Raw genomic sequence first — 23,735 nt, 5'->3', positions numbered from 1 at the left:
TCATAGTGGAGCTAGATGAATAGCATATACAGGGAACTGAAGATTTTTGTGTTGCAACAAACAGCCTTTCACTCTCTTTCTTTTTCTATTCCTAGCTATGCTGTGACAATACAGGAATCTTATGCTCATCCTTTTGATCAGATCTATTATACAAGATGTACTGACATACTGAACTGGTTCAAGTGCACTAGACATAGGTAAGAGCTAATCCCCAGAAATTTTAGTTTTATTTTGCCTTTTTATCTCCTCACATACCTTTTATTTATCCAAACTTTTGTGGTACTGTAATATAAATATGTATGGAAAGATGTATTTTAGTACAATAGCCAGGGTGTTTGGCATTCTAGGGCATTGATTGAAGTAGAGAGATTTTTGCATGAAATTTGAGTGAGATCGGTGGTAGTCAGTCTCTTATGGGGCCATTCGGGAGCATGCTTCCTTGCCATGCACCCAGCCATGTGATTGGAAGTGTTTATTACATGACCAAACGTAAGCAATTATCTTTTCCGAGTGATCAGTGCATGTCCAGGTTTATGGTAGGAAGTCCCTGCAGCTCCTAAATTGTGAAGAATCAGGCACTTGAGGGATAGCGATAATGAGAAATGGATCCATATTTGACATACTGCACCCAAATCTGTACTGAAAACCAGGTAGAATGAGGGTGGGTCCATTTCTAGCACTGAGTGAAAGCTGATACCAAAGAGTTAATTTTTCCCAGGCTGCAAGATATCACTGTTATATTCGTTCTGATTCCAAGGAGAGAAGTATCGTAATAAACATCCACTAATATTTGCAATCTTTCAAGGGAGTTTTAGCAAGCTAATTTGTACCTTAACTTTCATGCATTCAGTAGCAAGAGGTTGTTCAACACCATCCCAGTCTGTCTGTGGGGTTTTGCTTATGTTACAATGTATGGTTACGATGTATGGAATTGAACAGAGATGCAGAGCTTTCTGGACTGTTGTATAGATTGAAATGCAGCAGAGTAAATTTGAGCAATTTATCTAACATGAGGGACAACAGATTTGTTCAATTTAGGTAATTTCAAATAAACTAACATGAACAAAGCTCTTTTGAAGTGTTTGCTGTTAAATATTTTCTGTTAAATATTCCTTTTCTAATGTGGCATCATTGCTAATGCTATGAATAAGTCTAGAAAAGCTACGGAATGCTTAACACCTCTGAATTTTTGTGGACTACATATTGTGGTGGGGAAAACATGCTTTAAATACTGAACTGGGACTATAATGTCATTTTGCAAGGCATTGGAAGGGTTAGCAAGTAGAAAGAAATCACTTGGGGTTAACTTCACATTTTGTGTATTGAGAGCAGTTTCAATTGTGGTAATTTCTTGTGTAGTACGCTGGCACAGTGGTCTCCGTAGAAGATTCTGTTAATTCCATTGATGATAGCTGACCTTGCTGATATGCAGAAATGAATCATTTATTCTTGAAGAAGCTCCTTGCCCTTGCTTTAGGATTGGGGAAGTGTTTTAAGATAGCAGTCCCAGTATCGACTGTCATGAGTACTGTTTATAATACAAGTTATATTTCAAGTTTCAAAACAAGTATTGATTTTTTTTTTATTGTGGCTTTTAATATCAAAAGCTTTCATGCATTTTAAAATAATTATTGAATGCTATCCTTACTATAATTTAACACAAATATAATTCCAACAGTACACATGGATTTTCAATATTGTCAAATGGCTTTCTGTCTTGCAATTTAGAATAAGTTATAAAACAGCGTATCGAAGAGGACTGAGAACTATGTATCGGCGAAGATCTCAGTGCTGCCCTGGATATTACGAAAGTGGAGACTACTGTATACGTATGTACAGAGCTTTGATTCAGATATGACAGTTAAAAGTAATTTTTGGAGGAGCTGTAGACAAATTAAAGATGTATTGCAGTAGTAATATGACAGGCTGATTTTCAGAGGTGCTCAGAACCTTCGGGTCCCACTGATTTCAGTCAGAATTACAGATACAGAACGTTTCAGGTCATTTCAGGTATGTGCTTGAAATGCTTATAGTAAATGCATATAGAAATGCGTAAGTAAAATTTTGCTGAAATCATTGGGGAGGGAGTGAATCAAGTTCCTGAGTGCTTTCTTGAATCACACCTTACTTTGGGGAGTAATTTATGCAAGTATGACCTAATGTTAAAGAATTGGGGGAACTGAGAACACTCTTAGGAATAAACTATTACATAGTTTAAGGAGCAGCGTAAAGTTTCTGCCTCTTAACTTTGAAAGTTCTTACTTCCGGTAGGAACAGTTAGAATCTCAGTGTTTCACATGGTTCCTGTCAATAATTTTGCTCTGTTTAAAGCTTCGCAAATGCCAGAAGAACTTTGTCCTAATTGCACTGTATAAATAAATAAAAAGCTCTGGAGTGTGTTAGATCAGTCTGAGGGGGACAAAAAGCAAAATGGATCTTTCAGCAACACCTAAAAGCATTGTTAATTAAAAATGTCCTGTATGTTAACGTCATGTGTTTTCAGTATTGCAGCTTTCAAAGTATTCAGAGACAGAACACATTTGCTACACTTTGCTCAAAAGGCGAGTGGAGCTGGGGATCTCTTGTCTACATCTTTCTTGTTAGAATGGGATTATGACACAAGAAAAATACAAGAAGGTTTTGATCAGCATCAGAATCCAAATTTTATTGACAAGTTTAGAATGCTATAGAATAATTTAAATGTGAACATGATACAAGTATCCAGCTAACTTTAAATATCTTGACACAGTGCTTTAAAGCTATTTCTATCTAGTTCTGTTGGTGGTTTTATCTGAGTACCTATATTGTACTTATATTGTAATATATGAGCACCTTAAAAAAATGAATGGACCCTAATCTCATTTTAAATTACCTTTATGCCAAATGGTTACTTTAAAGGGGCTTTGGACTGCGAAAAATTACCAGCCCTTTGAGATAAGACATTAGAATTAGCCTTATTTTACGGAGAGAGTAATAATTTGACCTTTTGAAGTGCGAAGTGCTGTTACTCAAGTCCTGAAAAACATTTCATGTAACCTATTGTCTTTGCTAAAATCCTTCCTATATTAAGTTTGTTCTTATCTTTAGATTTCTTAAGTGTCAATATCATTTTAGCAGTTGTTCCACATACTTTTATTATCAACTTGAATTTTGTTACTCAAAATCCTGTCTGGCACAGAACATATTTATTTTCACTTTTCTCTCTGCAATCTATTGATATTTTTATTTTTTATTTTTTAATTGCCATACTGGGTGCAACAACAGGACATCTCTGCAGACTTTCTGATTCTTTGAGGAATATTAACATTTATTTTAAAGTGCTTTTTTGTTAATATTAATACTCAAGAGTTCTGCTGCTGTCTTTATATTATGGAGAAAGAACAGCATACAGCACACACCCAAGTTTTGCTAATGCAGAACAGGCAGCAAGTATCCCGTCAGACCAGGATTTTCATGTTTGACACAGTGCAGATAATACTCACACATGTAAACAACAGAGAGAACGTAAGAGTCAGGTTCTTATATTTCATTATCTGCATGGTCATAAATGCAAAGTGCATGCCTCAGGGACGTTTTTTATGTATCCTCCTTCCTGGGAGATCTGAGCAGCAAGTGCAGCTGAGAGAGAAATGATGTAAAGGAAGAAGTTCTCAGTCATGATTGATAGATACTTGGTTTTATTGTTTTGATACCACAAGTAGCCACATAGCAAAAAAAAAACACCCAACAAACAAAACAACACACCAAAAAACCTCAAACAACAAAAAAAAAACAGACAAAAAAATCTCATTGAAACTCTCTGACCATGCAACCAACAGTTTGAAGGCACAACATTATTTAGCTAATATGATCCTTTTCATGTCATCCCTTTTGTTTCTAACACATAAAGCCTTAGTCCCATTAGTTCTGTTTTGCTTTGGTTTTCCACAATATGTTCCTGTGCCAACAAGCAAATTCTCCCATTCATCATTCTTTGCAGTCAGCAGGGAATTCCATTTTCATTCCTGGAGGCACGTCCCTTCTTTTGCCTCTTTCCTTACCTCCCCTTTCCCATTTCTTTCTTTTCTTTAAACTGGTATTTTCTGCTGCATCCTAACAAGGTAGTCTAGTACTCCTGTCCCACATTCCTCTAGACACGTTCAGTGCCTGCTCCTTTAATGGCAGCTGCTACAAGAGAGAGGTCAGGAGACACCATCAAAATCATTCCACTTGCCTATGCTGTCGTAGGGTGCCATGGTTCAGAAACGAGTGTGCTTCCACTAAGCCCCACTGACATGAAGGGAAGGAAGCTCCAGCCCTGCAGAGAAGGTTCTCCCCACTCAGCCAGCCCTTCAAAATCTATTCCATTAGCAATCATGGAAGCCACTACAACACGGGGAGGAGAGAATACATCCCGCAGTGAGTCTGATGATCAAAAGAAAGTTTGATTAAAAAACAGTGTGTAGATTAAAGGCTAATTGGTTCTTCTTTCATTAATAGCAGTCTTTATTTCTTGCAAAAGTTAAATAGCTTTGTAATTAACAGTGACATGTTTAGACTAGAGAAGGCTGAGTTTAAATCTCTATTAATGACTGTTTCTTGGCTTTTAAAGCAGGAGTGAAGGCTTTCAGCTACTGTTTTGATCTTTTCCCTTCTCATTTACTATTTTTTAAAGGAATGTCAGATATATGTTTTTATCTTTGTCCTCCTGTTGGGACTTAATAAATGGATTAGGTCTAATAAAATCTACCCTCAGCTCTAAATAATCAGGTTGACCCAGAGCTTCTTGCTCTGCCACTCTTTCTCTGGTGTTGTCTTTGCCATTTTGAGATCTGTATATGCTACCGCCCCATAAAATGTGGGATTCAGGCACAAGGTCAAATAATTTAAATTGGTGACTGATAAGTTCTACATCTGCCCAGCCCATTAGTACTTAGGCTAAACAGTTTTGGGGTATGAAATTGTCTTTGTGCCTATAAAGGGCTTGGAATATTTTTAGGTTGTAATGGTATTCAAAAGATACCACCTGAAAAATGCTGCAAATGCACATCTGCTTTTTTTTTCCATTGATGTCTTAGAAATGGTTGCTACCATTCTGGTAGTTTTGCAAAACGATTCACCTTCTCTGAATGTTCTTACACATGACATAGCTTTTCACTGAGCTGTCCCTGAAAACAAACAGTGTAGTCTGGGTAGTAAATCAGAGTAACTATGATTTACTGTACTTTGTATGCTAAGGTAAGCTTTTGGCAAAGCAAATGCATAAACTGCAGAAAAGTCTTTTTTTGAACAACCACAGGGTTCAACTGCCCTTCAAGGTTTTCGTAAGGATGTTTTAAAATTATATTGCCTAGATTAGTATCTGTGGTAGATAAAGCTTCTCTGAATACTTTGCTGCTCAAAGAAAGAAAAAGAAAAGGAATATTACATGACTCTTTCATGATTTTTACCCTTTGAGTAGATGGTAATTGAATACTTCCCTTTAAGAATATGTCAGGTGGAAGGATCCCCTGTGTGCTAAATGGATACATTTTTGTCTGAGAGACTAATGCTTTGTTCAGTCTGTCCATTTTAATCTTATTCTTACACAACAGATTTATATAAAAGAGACATTTCTTCTAGGTGACAAAGGGTCAGAGACCCAAGCATGAGAGAAAAGGAAGATGGGACTGCAAGCAGCATCTACTTATATCTGACCTTTTGGCAGAAAAAAACAACCATGAAATGCAAAGTTGGGAATTCACCTTTCTTCATAGATTGAGATATTTTAGCTTTTAACAGTTTTATTTTTCAGTCTCATACCTTACACTCTTTTTCTAATGTATAAATCTATGCAGTGTGACAGGATGTAATAATGACAGGATTAGTGATTTAACAATCTTATTTGCTGCCATTTATCTGTCATTCAAACCTGCCAAAATTCAGTAGAGTTACAGATTGACCATTTCATGGTTCTTTCCCTTCTTGGCCAAGATAGTATTGATCTCAGACTGTTTCTCAACATTCAGCTTTCCACATTACAATTGCCACAACCATCATCAGGGCTCCTTGACTTTGATAAATCTTTTTATAAAGAAATTCTTGGTCTCACTGGTTGAATCTCAATTTGTCACCTAGAGTGGTAGTTCACTGAGGCCAGAGGTTAGGGACATTATGATATTTTCATGTAGTTATTTACCCATCTTTTCAGGTAGCCTATGTCTGACACCTTTAATGAATTTCAGAAACAAATGAGGAATGTTTTGTAATAGCTGACCTGATGAAATTATGCCAATTTGGGACCTGATTATTTTTCAGGATTTTAAATAATGTTTCATAAATTCTGTAATTCCAGTAGACATGCCAACTTCATAGTACCATGTATACTTTTATATTGTAGCAATATGAACACCCGTACCTCAGGACTGTACTCAAATTTACAAGGCTGCATGGCTAGTGCAGTTTTTGTAATCTTTCAAAAGACTGCCTTATTGGCGCCATATGGCTAGATTGTTAAACATCTGTACCATAGGAGTAACAATTCCAAAGCTTCCTGCCATCTGGATGAATTACAATACTTGCAATTCAATGCATATGTTACAACAACACACCGACACCACAGTAGAGTGTACTTATGACAAAAAGAGAAATAATAGCTTATGTGATCAGTGCAAAAGTTGTACACTCTTAGAAAATGTTGAATCAGCGGCATAAACTTCCTGAATATTCATAATGTTTGTTCATATGTCAGATTCGTTGATTATTTTCACTTTATAAGGCAGGATCTCATTAACATTTTAGAAGAAATGTTGTCCCCCCCTTTTCTCACCTCAGTTTTAAATTCCTCATGGTGAGCATTCCTGTAACTTGAAAATATATTGTTTGAAAACTGATGGACTTAGGAAATATATTTTTCTTGTCTTTATAGACACACGTTAAAGCTGGTGCTAGTGCTTTCTGTAAGAGCCTTACTGTTACATTATTCAAGTACGGCATTCTGTACATCAATAATGCAACATAAATTATGGGAAATGATATAGCAGTACATAGATACTTTGTATCAGGGGACATTCTTTTTCTCTTTCTGATTTGGAATGTATGAGTGCGAGAAAATGGTGTGGAAGGCCATTCTGCATATAGTGTTATTAATTATAGAATTGAAATGATAGTAGGAGATGCTTTGAAATTTCTCCTTTTATATGCATTTGAGATGACTCCATACATCTTTTTCCAGTGAAGAATATGGGGAAAATAATTTGGGTCCTGTGTTCCCATCTGAGGGGAAACTTGCACAGGAATTAAGAAATTCTGCTTCTAATAGTAGTAGTTGTAGTCATAGTCATAGTGGTAGCGACATTCTTACCTACCACTGTGTGGTGACTGAGAGGAATCCCTGTTTTCTATTGAATGAGGAGGTGGGTTGATAGGAAAGCAACAGAAGGAGCATGCAACAGAACTGGTTACCTGCATTCAACTTCTGCTACCATACTGCAGAGTATAGCCTAGGAGCCATATATACCAATGTCTAATATACCATTTTACAGAACACAGTGGAGCAGGCCACGGCTTCGCAAACAGTAGAGGCCTTTGCTTGTTCATTCTCAGCATCTTGGGAGGCAGGTGTATGTGGACAGGAAGAGGGACACCAGCCTTCTAAGTAGGTCAGTTCATTTTGTGGCATAGATGAAGACACTGGGCTACTATTTAACCTGAAGATAATGGAGAGACCTCTTTGATGGGAAGGTGAAAAAATCAATTCTCATCTCCCATCCATCATTTTATATTTGCAGTCAGCTTCTGGATGCTGATGGATTTGCAAAGATGCTGGTGGGAAGTAGTAATGAAGTAGGGGAAGGACTTCTGGAAGAAATGCAGTAGAAGGAGGAGAAAAAAATGTTCATACAAAGGAATGAAAATAGCATGAAGTCAGAAAGGGGGGTATGCTGAAGCTCTATAATGTCTCAAGGGGCTTAATAAATATCAGAGAAAAAATTATGCAGGCATTATAGTTAGAAAAAGATTTAGACTGTTGCTAGTGTAGCAGTAAAAAAGCTTTTCTGGCTGCTTTAGGCAATCACAGTTGGATTGGTATAGAAGAATAATGGGAATGTACACACGGAAGGAGACACTGGATCCAGAGCTACTCGTAGTATTCATGCTAATGGCCTGGATACCTGGAAGCTTCAGCAGGATCAGAAAAAAGGCGCAAGAATCATAGATGTGAGTTCATTGTTGAATTCAAAGAGCCATGCAAAGTTTAGTCCATTAATTTGCCCACTTTTAGCAAAGACAGGTTGGTTCTCAGCTGCTATAAATCAGCACAGTTCCACCATGTTTGAATGGACATCTTCAGTTACTTCATCCTCACTTCCACATCTTCTTTAATGTCTCAATTCCCTTTCAAAATCCCCTTTCTCTTCTCCTGCTTTAATACACTTCAGTGTTGTTAATGCTAGTTTGCACTGATCTAGAATGGTGTGGAGGGCACCAGCGCTAATACACAACAGCTTTATGGCTCAATCCTTCCTATGTTGCTGGTATCCATTCACTTGCATAGGCTTATAAAAACAAGATCCTGTCCATCCCATATATGAGTGAACTGTTTCTGAGGATGTATACATACAGGACATTTGCCATTTATCGAATTATGAAGGCACAGAACTCTGGAAGAATTTTCCCTCCAAAAGAGTTTGAAGTTCATTAGTAGTCCAGACGTGTGGTGAGCTAGGTTAACTTACTGAAATCAATAGGGTCAGAAAGAAGACGGATGTGTGAAATGAAACACGTTTAAAATGGAAGTTGTTTTCTTGACCACTCCTTTGCATCCTTCTCCCATTTAATAGATTTATTTCCCTTGTGCTCTGAAGAAGTTTTAAAGCCTAGTAGAAAAGGAGGGAGAGAGAGAGAAAGAGGAAAAGAAGGTACCTAAATCTAGATGCCATTTAAAAAGAGCTTCTGATGTACATAAAAAATCTGAGATAGCATCTTTTTCCACTTTGTTGTAGTTTCCTCTGGCTGTGACCTTCCCCTGACCAGTTCCAGAGTCTTTGTCACACATTAACTCTAGATGTCTGGAAAGCCATCAGTCAGATGTGGGGGACCATTCTAAGGCAGATTCCTTGCTGACTGAAAAAAGATCTACTGCAGCCTATGCCAGGTGTAAGCACATGTCACCCCTCTTCCTCATATCTAGGCATCTTGTAAGATTGAAACTATACAATATAATAATAGCATAGCACAGTACCTGCTCGCTCACTGACCCATACAGCTGCTCTGACTCACTTCCCCTGATGGGACAAGGGAGGGGGAAAGGATAAGTAAAAGAAAGAAAACTTGTGGATTGAGATAAAAAACATGTTTAATAAGCAAAAGAGAAGTGCAAGAGAGAAACAAAATAAAATAAGTGATGCAAAGGCAATCACTCACCACCTTCCATGGGTAGATTGATACCAGCCAGTTACTGAGCAAAAGATGGCTAGTTTCCTGAAAGCCCCTCCTCTCTCTTTTTATTGCTGAGCATGACGTTATAATACATGTAATATCTCTTTGGTTAGTTTGAGTCATCTGCCTGGTTGTGTCCCCTCCCATCTTCTTGCACACTCCCAATCTATTCACTGTGGGGGGCAGCAGCATGAGGAACAGAGAGCGTCTTGATGCTGTGCAAACACTGTTCAGCAATGACTAAAATGCTAGCATTATCAGCATTGTTTTGGTCACAGATCTAAAACACAGCACCATCCAAGCTGCTATGAAGAAAATGAACTCCATCCCAGCCAGACCCAGTACATACAGGCATACTGTAGTTAATAAAACATACTCATCAATATGATCCTCATGAAATCTCCTTATGGTTTTTTTTTGCTCTTTCTACCTCTTAGTTTCAGTAGTGACAGGGGACTACTCTGAAAGCTGGTGTGAACCACTCTTTTCAGATATTTTTCACTCACTTCAGAACCTTGGAAAGGACAAGCCAGTGTTGGCAGTTGTCTGGGCTGGCTGAGGGTTTGTGGCCTCGCTCCTGCTACCCTCTGGTCTCTCAGCCGTTTATAGCAACAGCCGTGGATGCCCTAAATATGTCAACCTGTGCAGGCAGGAGGAGGCATTTGGCTACCTGGGCGCATTTACTTACAGTTCAGCTATTCCCCATCTCCTCTATCACAGGAATGAGACTGGCTGGAAGCACTTGGCAGATTGAATTTGGCCCAAAAGCTGCATGTTAGGCTTAAATATACTGCTTTCAGCATCTTCCTGTGCATAATTTACATTACTTGTATGTGAACTTTTGGAACATGTGCCTGTAATTATTACATCCTTTTAGCAGTCCCTCTTAAAAATACCAATGGCATTCACACTAGGAATACCGCATGAGCCTGCCATATGAAATACCATACCAAACTAGTTGCGTTTATTTATGTTGGTTTCTCAAATGCTGGGTAATACCTGGGAGTGGGTTTACTGGGTGGGAATTTAAAGAGGTAGTTCCCTTTGTTCCCAATTAGCTTTGTCTTGTGTGGCACGTATTCCATGTCTCATGGTAGGATAAAGATATATTATTCCATGGATTTCCAATTGCTTTTGAAACTGCATCTATTTCTGATGAATATGTGGTAGCCTATAAAAGTAGGCCAGCTACTCTGTAGCTTAATCCAAACAGATAGTAGTCTGTTACAAAACAAGTCTTTGAAATTTATAGAAAGCGATCCCATACGTTAAAATAAAAAGTGCTTACAACTCTGAAGCATAAATCATTTAGACCAAAGTGTAAAAATATTAAGATGCCAAATTGTGCAGAAGATCACTGTGGGACTTCAGAAAAGAAGTAACTTCTTCCTATTGAAACCATATTTTTTGCATCAGGAGCCTGGCTTTCAAAGGTGTTGAATGCTACAGTTTCCATCAACTTGGCTGAGAACTGTGGATATACACCATTTCTAAGTAGTGTTAACATCTCAACAATAATAAATGTCAGTGTTGCTGTTGAATTAACAAGTGATCTGCAGATTAAGTTTTGCTTTCATATGGATGTACTAATTCTTTCTGTAGCTTTATATAGCAAAGCACCTTCCTGAGAAATTTGCATGAGTTACTTCAGTGAAGTGGGTGATAGTGAAGCAGTACTGCATGAATTCTTCATGGGGAAAAAAAAAAAAAAAAAGAGTGGGATAGGGGAAAATGGGTAGTAGGAGTGAACTAAAGTTGCCCAAGTGCACATAGATGGCAATTTTAGGTCTGAAATAGAGTCAGTCGGCAAATCAGTGTTCATTTTTAGTTCCCTAATTGTTCTCAGTGAAAGAAGATGATGATGTTGGCTGATAGCTTGAAAAGCATCTGTTAACACTTCATACTCTAGTACAGTGTACGAGTATGAATCAGATATCAAAAAGGCTAATCAGAGACAGAGCTTTTGTAACCAGCCACGGATACTTCCTCTAGAACCAGATACTCTTTGACTGTTTACACAGACGTTCTCTTTTTCTTTCTGTTACAGGATTATAGCATCCCACTTCATATTTGTGTATTGTTGCACATGCTTTTCATTTTAATAAAGGTTTTTTTAAGGCTCCCCAGGGAAATTTTTCATGAAACTTCAGTTCATTGCAGATTTGATCGCAAAACGTTTTTGAATAATTTATCTTAAGCTCAGTATTTCTAACGTAGGTATTCATTTTTGCAAACCTCACTTTCTCTGATGCAGTAAGTCAAGAGATATTTTCTATCTATTTAATCCCAAAGCTTCCCTTCTTTTTATCAAGATTTTTCCTTTCTGAATACTATGATTTACTTCTATTACTGTAATGCCCAGAATTCCATGTACAAAAGCACTAAAAGATAGCCTTACTTGAAAAAACTTACAACATAAGTGTGTAAATTGAGTCAAATAAAGAGATTTTTTTCTGACTGAAAATAAGAAACTGTGTGAGAAACACGTTATAAGCATACTTGTAAAGAAATGAAACCTGGTATTCAGTATAGCAGCCTACGAAAGGAGGCTTTCAGTTAGAGCAGTGTAGTGCATATGCAAGCTCTGCTGAAGCAAGTCACTGGTACATATATTAGCATCTGGTATCACTACATCTGCATTCACAGGTGTCATGTTTTAGGAAAATCTACAGTTTAAATATAATTCCTTTTAGAAGCATTATTAAAAGCATCCGAAATGATCTCTTTTTTCACCAAATACTGTGTAATAGTTTTGTTTGTGCAAATGCAACGTAACATTCACCTTATAGTAAAGGGTAGACATCTTCAATAGCTTCTGATAATGTAGGTAAAAGTTTTTATTTCCAGCTCCCATCTTCTGTTTTCAGGCAACAGTGTGAATCACAGGAATTGGGAAGTACATTTTAGCATGTCTCATTAGTTGAAAGTTTCTACACTTAGACATTACTAAGAAATTTGGCTTGATCCTAAATCAGTTGATGTCCTGCAATCTAGAGTTGGTTACAGAAAGTTTAAACTAGTGGCTTGAGATGAGAATCAGCCCCTGTAATTGTACAATAATGTGTTTCCTGGGGTCTTTTTTGCAGTTCTTTTCAGTAAGTTGTTCTGAAACATATTGCTGTGGTTCCTTTTGAAATGTGAGAAAAGTTAAAAGTGTCTGCATTTAAATATTCCATCCCCAGTAATGTTAGTGTAGCTTATACATTAACATGATCTTCAAACAGACTATGCTTTTATCCTTGATTTCATCAGGGTGGCCTTCATTTGCATTGTGTGGCTTGATCTTAAATGAAATCTGAAATGCATTGGCCCTCTAGGGCCCATGCCATCTAATAGCCTGGCCTAAATGACAGGTTTGCCTTTAGAAATTTGTCTATATTCATCCTATCTTGGTGAGAAACAAAGAAAGGATTTTTGTTAGATTGGCTTGATGAAATTTGGAATAAGAATGAAGAAAGATTTTGTTTGAAAAATCAATAGTTTATTCAATGTGATACAGGACTAAAATGTATCTAGGAGAATCGCTGTAATTTAGTTTTATTAGGTGTTGAATTGTTCAGCAAAGATAGCCAGAATTATCATGCAGTCCAGATGTCTTCATCTATCTACTTCTGATCTTTTAGGAACAACATTTTTGATGCACCCATCCTCACTCATACACACAGCACATACTCTCTGCCTATGAAAATCAATCAGCAGCGGAGTTGTCATTTACTGACAGAAAATAGAATTTTCTTGGCATGAAACCCACAACTCAGGGCAAGTCAGTAATCAGAGAACTACGGACATGTAGCAATGCTACCAGATCCAAAAATAAATATTTCACAGGAACAGTAATATGATGGAATTTGTACACAGAGAAATTCACTTAATGCCCTGAGTGGGTAACATGTAGCAAAATATGCAAGAGCTGTAATTTTGAGGTGATTTCCAGAGAACAAGGCAAGATGGCTTGGTTATTTTAATAGACTATTTAGGCCAATGTCCTGCTCAGGTCTCTCACCCTGTCTGCTGTAGCACCTCTGAGAATCTTGCCCTTGTTATAAATGTTTTTTTTTAATAATAGCTCATTTTCTTTGACATTATCCTATATGCTTCCTCTATTACTGCTTAAATCAAACAGCTACTCAGCCAGTGTTGGAACCTGTAAATTCTTGGTCTATTTGAGTGATAAAGTCATAGTAAGAAAGCAGAGGTAGCTGTGGTATGAAGCAAGGCAGTAGCAATATACTAGCAAAATTTCTATAGTGAAGCTCACTTGGCTAGAAATGCCATCCCATAACTGATGAATTTCATACAGTTCTGCCATGTGTGATACAAGTACTTACTTATTTATCTGTAATTTAGTTACCACCTTCTTCAGCTGTAGGACACTGTATGTTCCTCCAGTGTTTTTATGGTCGAAATGTTTATTTCCAACTTACCACTTTTAGCTAATTTCTAACTTGGTACTTTGCAACTGGCATTCAACTTTCCATTCCAACACAACTCCTAGGAGAGCCCAGACTGCAGACAAAGATACCCATACCTGTGAGTGGAGAACAGTCATTCCTTTAGCAGTCTGTTGAGTGTAGTTTGATACTACCTGCCATCACAGATAGTTTGGTAGACAAGGTTATGCTTGCTCTTCTTCTGGTAGGTTTGGCTGCTTCTCCGTATGTTGGCAGGAAAGCTGAAAGGACCAGGATCTTAGTTAAGTACAAGCTTCTCCTCTATTCCCCAGCCAGTCAAGAATTTCACTTCCTGAGGCAGCAAAAAAATTCCCCTAAGGTTAACAACAGAATGACTGGGGAATACTTCCACCGGTTTTGACACAGGAGAATTGCTTCTTCCCTCTTCTGTCCTCAAAAAACCTGGAGCTTCCTGCTGGCAAGTACTATTTGACTGCATTTAGTTTTAGTGGAATGAGGTCTGCTAGATCGTATGCAGAGAGAATGAAAGACAATGCATAAGAGTAGATGTTAATATTTCTACATTACTTAGAAAAAGATAGTAATGCTCTTTCTAAGGGTGCAATATAAAGCACAATTTGCAGACAAATTGTCATTAAGTTTGCTAGTTGGATGAATCAAGTAGAAAATTAACTAGTGAAAATGTATTTTCTACAAATTGCTGGAAAGAGTTGGTCAATTTACCAAAATGGAAGGAGTAGACAGAGGGCACAGGAGGGGAAAAGCTTTCCTGGGTCATAGATTCTGCTCTGCTGATTCAGGATCTCTCTTAACCTCATTAACAGTTTGAACTAGCGATAATGATTGTTTTGAACCCTGCAGTGAGGCAATAGGAAATCGTTTACCAGAAAAAGTTAAATGCTGAAATTATCCCACAGAATAATATTGTATTAGAACATTGATCAGCAGAATTGATCTCAGCAGAAGTCTTTCCTCTCAATGTGGTAGAATGTAACGATTATTTCTTGTTGAAGCAATGGCAGAAAATGCATAAAATCAGTTGCAAGCCTTAAACAATCAACAGTTATCAATATTTAGCTGATCTCCAAAGAGTTCTTTATGGGCTCAGATTCACTTTCTGTGATAGCAGTGGGAAAGACTGAGCCTTAGAAATGGTAAGTGATTTGGGAATGTGACTTGCCTTAAAGTAGTCAGGATTTCAGCTGAGGGTGGAATTTCTCTCTTCACCCCACAGAGCAAGCCCAGGTGCTTGTATCTCACGATCCCTATGGAGCACTGGGGGTGAGCAAGAGACATACCTGTGTGAACTGACATCTCTGACCTTGGTCTGAGGTCTTGCCTTTATATGTGACCTTAGTCATGAATCTGTTGAACTCAGGCATTAGACAGATGCTTTGTCTTCACTGCAGAGTGCGCTTAGTTCTTAAACTTAATTCCCTCATGCCTTTGCACACATTCCTCTTGCCAGAGCTTGGTTGTGACTTTATCTACAGACTAACAGATTAGTGTTGCTTTTACTCAACCTCATAACCTGTCCACTTTGCAGGGAAGATGCACTTCAGTGCTCAGAGTCTTGCAATGCCTTCCCACCATTCCCTTTTTGTGCTTTGAAGTACTGCAAAGCTCTTCCTATTCACACAGACAAAGATACAAAGTGGTTCAGCTTGATGACCCCAGGTCTGCTCTTCTGACATTTGCTGCTACAAGGAGGCTGCTTTTCAGCTCTCATTCAGACATTATTAAATGGTAAGTACTGTCTCCCATTCTCTCTCTCTACCAGAGCAGATGAAGCCAATGGGGCATCAAAATGACACAAGGAGTCTGTTAAATGTGTGACTCCTATCGACCTCTCCTTCTGCAGGGCTCTAACCTTCTCCTCTATTACTGTCACTGGTACTATTTTATGGTCACGGATACGATGCCATTCCCTTGTCAGGGATGTGCTGCTCCAGCTCAGCTGTTCCTCAGAACCAACCAGACTGCAATTCTAAAAAGTGCTCCACCAGTCTTGCTTTTCTCAGGGCACGTAGAAAAAATGGCAGTCTCTTCTCTACCTTGACCTTCCCCTGGCACAGTTTATATCCCTAACCACTCCCTAGAGTAAGGCCTACAGCAGGCAATAGATTGCAACATGAACTAAGCTAGATTCTCATCAGTGCCAGATCCTGCAGTAATCAGTAAACTGTTGAGCATTCCTGCTGTGAGGAACCTGAGAGTCTGAAACACCGAGGTCTGGCTGGAATTATTCCAGGACCTGTAAACTAGCCCATGTCATCCGCCTGGGACGCCATGACAACAGCGTGGCAGGTCCTGTGTTTACCTTCTCATTAGTCATCAGAGCCTCAGATTGCCATTTATCTCGTAATAGAAATCTGAACTAAAACTATCTTAGATTTTATGCTTATTAACAAATTTTCATCTCCTAGCAGATTCATATAGGGATTTACTGATATTTTGTCAATGATGACAGTGACATATGTCAGATTCTGCTCCTGGGAGGAGACAAAATCCTCAAAATGTATCATCTCCTCAATTCTTTTACTTCAGACTTTCACAAGTCCTCTCTGGCATAGCCTACTCCCTAAGCTTTGGCAGGGTGTCAAGACTGAGGATAACACAACCTAGCTGCTATCTTGAACAGATCAATAAGGCAATGGTCAGAGACTCCCCATGTCCCAGGTGACAAGAAAGACCATTGATTCTGCTCTGGTTGCATAGATGCATAGTCTCTAGTTCCAAATCTGCCAAAAAAATGTGATGGAATTGCACCCACAGGAAAAGGATTTGATCTTGCGACCCGTTGCTGTTATATGATCTGCATCAGTCTCATCTTTCCTTTGCTCACATTGATCTCCTTGGTTTTGTATTTTTTTATTAGTACTTTCATTGGATACCAAGAGGGAGATGAAAAGGGTTGCCATACACTGAAACAATAAATTCCTCAAAGCCTGAGCAGGCTTTGAGATCTCTTCATATCTTCATCTATTAAAGTTGCTAAACCCTGCATTAAAGTGCTATCCAAGGTGATAAATTAATGGATGTATCCTGAGTGATGGCCACAGAAATAGACATTAAGCAATGCAAAGAACTATTATCCCACTTCATTGAAACAATTATCCAGGAAACCATCTAATTGGCATGATTTGTGACGGAAAGTCAGTGATTTAGAGAGGGAATCTTCCGTTCCACAAATAAGCAATAATCTAAGAATGAGGAAAACCTACCTACATGCATTAGGTGTAGTCATCTTTCTTCTACTATCAAACCTCCCTTTCTGAGTACATTCTAAGAGAATCTAGCCAAAAGCTGACTACAGGCTTATCTAATGAAGCTAATATCGTAGACTCAGCACAACCTGGATTCAGGCCAGTACATTAAGATGGAAACACCAGAGTGGCCCTGAGTGAATAGATTCCTAATGGATTAGGGGCAAGCATCTTTTTCATCTTTTTTCATCTTCTTTGACCTCTCTGCATTATCTGAAACCACTGGCCATGAGATAACTGCTATTTCACCTGACAAAATTATTCTTTCCCCTAAAAGTGGCATGAGGGACTGGAGGAATGTGCTAAAATGGCCCAAATTGTTCCAGGGACACATATTAAATAGTGAAGGAAGGCATCACTTTTTCCATTAAATTTCTTCTTTGTGTAGTCCAACAACTATCAAGCGTGGGGCAAACTGGTTAGATGACCTGAAGTTAAAATACCAGCAACATAATAGAAAAAATGCAGGTCTACCTTTGGTTCACAGCAGATATATGACATCATTGGTCAGAGTTTGGGTGAGATCAGTGTATAGTGAAGAAATACTGGCAGAGACTGCCTAAGCTAGGGCAGAGAAAAGAAAAGTATTTTGAAGAACTTGCAGTCATGGGGCAATGTCCTTTTGCTATGTGTGCAGTCACGATAGACCAGTTTGTTCTGTGTAGTTCTAAGAGAGTGTCTGAATTTCTCATTGTGCTCTCATATAGTAGCATCTGTATCTTCATTTAGCAATATTTTCCATTTTTATAGTGTATCTACATTTATTTATGCTTTCCATCACCTCCTGGCTGTGCTACAATCTCTGGGCAGAAGGTCCACAGAGCCCAGGAAACTCTAGCTTGTACAGAACACTCCAGCACATCTCTTCAGCAGCACACGCTGCTATGAATAAGCACAGTCAATGAAGCCTGTTTTCTGCTTTCTGCACTGAGTTCTTCTAGACTTTGTAATTATACTGGTCTCTGTTTTGAAGGTATGTTGCTTATCTGGCACAGCAAAGCTCCACCAGCTGAAGTGGGAGGGAGATGGAAGTTGCTGGGTCAGTGGCTGTGCACTCCTCCAGGTTCAAAGGACCACTGCAAATGTTACTGTATTCCATCACAAGCACAAGACACCTTTTTTTTGACTCTTCCTTTTGTGAAATAAGTACACAAGTTATGGTTTTGGACAAGCTAACAAAACTTTCCCAAGCTAAATCACTCCATACTTATGTCCCTAGAATGAAACTCTTCTCTAAATGCACATTCACCTCTAGGAAAGAGGCTAAGAAAGTAATTGTGGCAGGTGTTAGTTATGTTGCTTAATGGAGTACAAGAAGTGAATGGGTTGATAATGTAGTGATGAGCAGGGTATAACAGTGTATATAAACAGTGTGGTACAGCAGGGTTAAACCCTGCAAAGTCATAGTTTGGATCCATACAGAGGAATGCAGCAGCAAGGAATACAGAGTAGCTCCCCATTCATGGCCTGTGGCTGCTTTTGTCTGGGAAAAAATAACTGTGGTGCCACTCAGTTGAAGTAACTCTGCAATTAAAGTATTGTCCAGGCAGGAGTCTGCTCCACTTAGCAGTGTACTCCTCAATAACAACGTCCAGGCTATTTCATACCATTGTAGACAGGAGACACAGACAACCCATTTAATATATCTAAATTCAAATTCAAGACAACAATGAAAAAATAAGTGCTAGTGTTAGAGAAATCTATGCAGTCATTTCAGGTGTGAAAAGAGTTTAATCTTTAGATCTATTTCCCTGAGGACTGACCTTATATGTTAAAAAAAGCACTGTTTGTAATTATAAAGTAAGTGATAAGCATCAAATGAATAGTTACGGAACCCTTTTGTTGACTTTATTCCATGATAAGGAGCAGTTGCTGTGTAACCTTGCATATGGCCAAATAACTCATGCTAAACGCATTGCTACAAAGATGGCATTTTGGCAGGGTTTTGATGTAGGTCATTTTATTACCAGGCTGAATGAAACTACAAATTGATCTTAAACTCATGCCAAGAATGCTAATAATAAACTGATCAATGAGGTGCTGGATTGTTCAAGAGAATTGGTCAAGGGAAAATGCAGACATAAAAAGTCTGGAATTCCAAAGGTTGAACTGCTTGGGCTATTACACTGGGAGGAATTATATTCCTTGCATTAGCACAAGTTTTCTTTACTCTAGGGGCCTTTAGCTGAGTGTTGAACAGGACAGTGTCAGAAAGTATATACTTATCTTTATTTTTCTTGACCTTTATGTGCAAGTAATTTTTATAGTTCCATTAACTAGTAAGATCATTTGCAAACCACTGTACAAAGTATATTATGAAGAATGCCTTGGGGACCATTGTATCCTATTATGTTGAATGTTAATAGAATGAAAAATTAATTTAAACTCTAAAGATTAGAGCAAGGCAAGACTTCCCTTTTATAGGGGAAATTCAGAATTTAATTTGCTATGGTAAAACTTTAGAGTTGTACCCTAATATGACCTTTATATGGACCTTTATAGGCCTGATTCAAATCAGACAGTGCAGGAGTCTGATTATTTGCCTCTTTGAATAAAATGGCTTATATCAAAGCTTCCCCTTTTAAAAAGGGGGGATTTTTGTGACCCCCCCACATATGGGATTACTCCTGTGTAATTTCACAGCTTTAAATGACTATATGCTAGTGAGCTTGTAGCTGCTTGTTTAGCAAGTTACTAAACCAGAGATGAGAGAACCCACAGTTCCAAGGAGTGTCTTTACCTTACTTGCTTCTTTAATTGCTCATCTTCAGCTATGCAGGACTTCAAAACACCTAAAAACAAAGATGAGGTTCTCTATAGTACTTTTTTGTATTTTGCATATTACTGATTGCTTTAGAATGAGGAATACTATCTTGAGTCTCTTCCCAAGGGACTGGAGCACTACTACAAAAGTCAGCACTTTTGGCCATAGACAAGTGATTAAGTAAACTTTATTAGCTTAATTAGTCATTATTATTTCATATTTATGTTAACATAGTTAAGGTGTGACATGTTTGTGTGGCTAAATCAACTAAATTTAGACCATTCATGAGCAGGACTTTTGTTATTTGGAAGAGAAATAGTCCACCATCAACCTTCTTGCTCACAAATTATGCCTTGGCCTGAGAACATGACCAAGGTAAAAGGATAAAAAAGTTGCACGTTTTACATGTAAGAATGATTTATTATTGTAAATGTTCATACAGGAAACAGAAAAATCTCAGTTTCAATTTCCATACCTCTTGTAAAACTAATGTGTAAGAGTTACATCAATGAGAATTGTATTCTTTGATAAAGCTACATGGGGCAGAATTTTCAGTGTCCCTATCCCACCATATTGTATGTCTATCTTTTAGTGCTCTCTACTTTTAATAACAAATTATAAGTTTGTGGGTGTTCTGTATGTAGACTTCTTGTCATAGATAACCAGCCTTTTTTAAATGATTGCATGAAGGTGTGTATTCTTTATTGAAAAATCCAGTTTTTCTAATACCCTGTCTTGAATTTCATCTTACAGATGTAGACTAGGATGCCTCACTGTCTTCAGAAACCCTAACTCAAGTAAAATAAATGCACAAAAGATTAGGACAATTAGCGACTAGAGAATTAGCTATTAATATTTCATGCCCCCTGCAATACTGTCTAAACACAAGATATGAAATAAGAATAAATCGCACTTTTGACATGCTTCGAACCTAGAAAGGAAATGACTAATCTAGAAAGATCTTGCAGTTGTTATAACAAGGCAACAGTCTAATCACTGATCACGTGTGATTTGATGGATAAAGAGCAGGAAGATTTGTCCCATAGGTTTATTCAAAGTCCACTTGTGATTTGAAGTTGGATTTAAATACATTGTGAATAGCTTAGTGAGTTTGGTCTGCAATGACCCAAACACAGAATAGCCAGCAAAATGTTTCCATCAACTCTGTTGCCAGCTTGAGTGCAGATTCAAGATATGGTCCAATCTGGTAGTCCAAACAGAATGTCAAATACAGCAGGAATTGTTCAAATGTACAAGACATTGGTGGAAAACATTTGGCCCATGAGGTACCTGGGAACTGAAAGGGTGTTTCATATGCAGGTCTAGTGCAACACAAAGCTACTTCCCAAATCAGCTTTGCTGGCCTTGTTTTAGACAGGAATGAATTAATCTTTATCTTCGAATACGTCTTTTGTAGTCCAGCTTCAGCCAGTTCTTGGTTAAGTAAGCATAATACCCACATTTCCCATCTGTTACAAAAACACAGGATATACAAACACAGGTTAAATATGATATATATCATATATATGATGTATCTTTTATATATGTATGTATATATATTTTAATATAGTGATCTCATTGCTACTACATCATATTCATTAGTAACTCATACATGTTAGTCTAGATGGAAATTATACGTTCCAGCTTAACCATCCAGTTTGAATCACTGACACACTGAGTTTTTGGCAATGTCCTAAGTGGTAAAATGGAAATAAGGTAGTAAGCAGTAAAGTTCAGCCTTTAAAATACTCAGTTTTGTCCAAGTTTCTTTGTATGTGATGGGTATATTGGCATACATTGGAAAGTAAGTCAGACATCAAAGCAGCACAGGAGAAGAAAAGTCTTGAAACCATGAGCTGTTCCTACTCAGGGAGAAGAAAAGGAGATTCTTCCATGTATATCTCTAGTCAACTGGCAAGTGAGACAGTAAAACCAACCAGTTTTTCATAGTTTGAACCTTGAGGATATTGAACCTGTAATAATCCAACAGTGGACAAATAAGATATGGCACACTGTAGGTATGGAAAACTTGATGACCTTGAAAAGACAAGGCTGCACTTATAGCTACTACATCATGTAGTAAAATTATTTCTTCTCCTTGAGCCATTTTTTACAAGTCTATTTTGGATGTTAATATACTTTCAAAACCAAGCTCCATTTTATCTTATGAACAGTAGCAACTTGAGTGCAGTAGAAGAAGCTGGTATTCTGTAATATAATAATAATGTCAGTTTGGTAAAAATTTTATTATGAAGCAAAACTGCTAACCAAAGTAATTTCTGGTGTTAAGAGTTTTTCATTACAAAGAGCTGAAGTAATAAATTAGTTTATCGCTGTCAAGAGACCTATATTTTATTTTGGTCACTTAGTATTAATTAAATCTTGCAAGTAATTCTTTTTTGTGTGTTTGCTTTGTTTAATATCTTTAAACAAAATATTGCTCTCTAAGGCATAGTTTACTGTATGTTTACCAGCCACTTAATATGTTTACAATGCTGTGTATTGTTTCTTCTTAACAGCACTCTGCACAGAGGAGTGTGTGCATGGAAGATGTGTTTCTCCTGACACTTGTCATTGTGAACCAGGGTGGGGAGGTACTGATTGCTCTAGTGGTGAGTAAAGATTACAAAAACGTGATAAAGATATATGCTGCTATTAAAAAAAAAGGGCCTTAAATAAAGCAGTGGCCTTAGAACTTTGATGCTTTAAGTGGAAAAATGAAGGTTGTCCATTGGTTATTTTGCAACAACTAATATGTGATAATATGCTTTCCTATGATAATGACGTTCACCTTTTTTTGCTTGTTTTTACAAAGAAATGTTAAATGCAGTAGAGGCTGCTCTTAATGCTTTCGGTCCTGTTATTAGGATACCAGTATAGATAATATAGGTCTATTGTGAAGTTTTTCTCTCTTAAATCTTTAATACAACACATTCTTCATTAAATACTTGGTGGAGTAGTTGGGGTTGTTTGGAAAGCACTCTCTCTAGACCCAATCCTTGTCCTGTTGAAGCCAGTGGGAGTTTTGCCATTGACTTTTCATGCAGCCCAAATTCTACCTTCTGACTTGAAATCCACAGCTTAAATTATCCATACTGCAAAAGTTAGGGAAATGGTAGAGGTGGGAGTTCTGCACCTTTTGCTAGGAAATTAATTCACAGTTGAGGCTTTCAGTTCTTTCAGCTGGGGATACTGTGTGTGTCAAACTCTCTTAATTGGTGATGATAAGTTCAAGTCTATGTGATCAGTTCATGCTGAAATGAAACAGCTAGTGTTCTTTCCACTACAAACATCAGAGATGTTATGTAACACAGGCCCAATACATTATTGACATAACGGAAATAAGCTTGTTAAATGAAGTCTATTTGTGCATCAGGCAAGTAAATAAAGCTGCATCGAGAAAGATGCTGTGAGTCATTTACTGAGTGAATGTTTCATTTTGCTTTTACTTCCTCCCTTTCTCGCAAATTGATTGGAATCTTAAAGAAGAGGCATCATTACCAGGCAAAAATATAACAGCAAAGGGATCTATAAAGGCAGGCATTAGAAGATAATAGGAGTTAAATGTGACCGGGGATAAACACCTCCAGAGGCTGAAGTCAATGGGGCAGACTCTCCTCTGGTCAAGTTACTGGTGTTTTGTCTGCAGTCTTCTCAGTTACAGGAGAAAAGGCAATAGGGAGAGAACAGGGAGGAAGGACAGAAAGAAACACCATGCTTTGGGGTTTGAAGCAACCTTTTGGGATTACCTGACATGTAGACAAGGGAAAAATTGGGCAGTATAACTTACTGAATATGTTTCTATAACAATAATCTTAAAAAAGAAAAATAGTACCTTTAATTGTAAAATATTGTATAGAATCTCAGGAACTCATTCTGGTTAATTTTAGTAAT

The 23,735-nt window shown here is 37.8% G+C and overlaps 1 protein-coding gene across 2 annotated transcripts in view; it reads left to right on the top strand.

Annotated features, from left to right (window-relative positions):
- Nucleotides 1-95: 95 nt before the first annotated feature.
- Nucleotides 96-23,735, top strand: part of MEGF11 (multiple EGF like domains 11) — a 210,669-nt gene continuing 187,029 nt past the window's right edge. For both annotated transcript variants that reach the window (XM_075044634.1, XM_075044633.1), the window contains exons 1-3: nt 96-197; nt 1,729-1,829; nt 22,361-22,453. In XM_075044634.1, coding sequence (XP_074900735.1) covers nt 1,769-1,829; nt 22,361-22,453 — 154 coding nt within the window. In that variant the 5' untranslated portion in view covers nt 96-197; nt 1,729-1,768. The remainder of the gene's footprint in view (nt 198-1,728; nt 1,830-22,360; nt 22,454-23,735) is intronic.

This window comes from Buteo buteo, chromosome 13, assembly GCF_964188355.1.
Source record: "Buteo buteo chromosome 13, bButBut1.hap1.1, whole genome shotgun sequence".
NCBI classification, from domain to species: Eukaryota; Metazoa; Chordata; class Aves; order Accipitriformes; family Accipitridae; genus Buteo; species Buteo buteo.
This window is presented reverse-complemented; position numbering and strand designations above follow the sequence as displayed.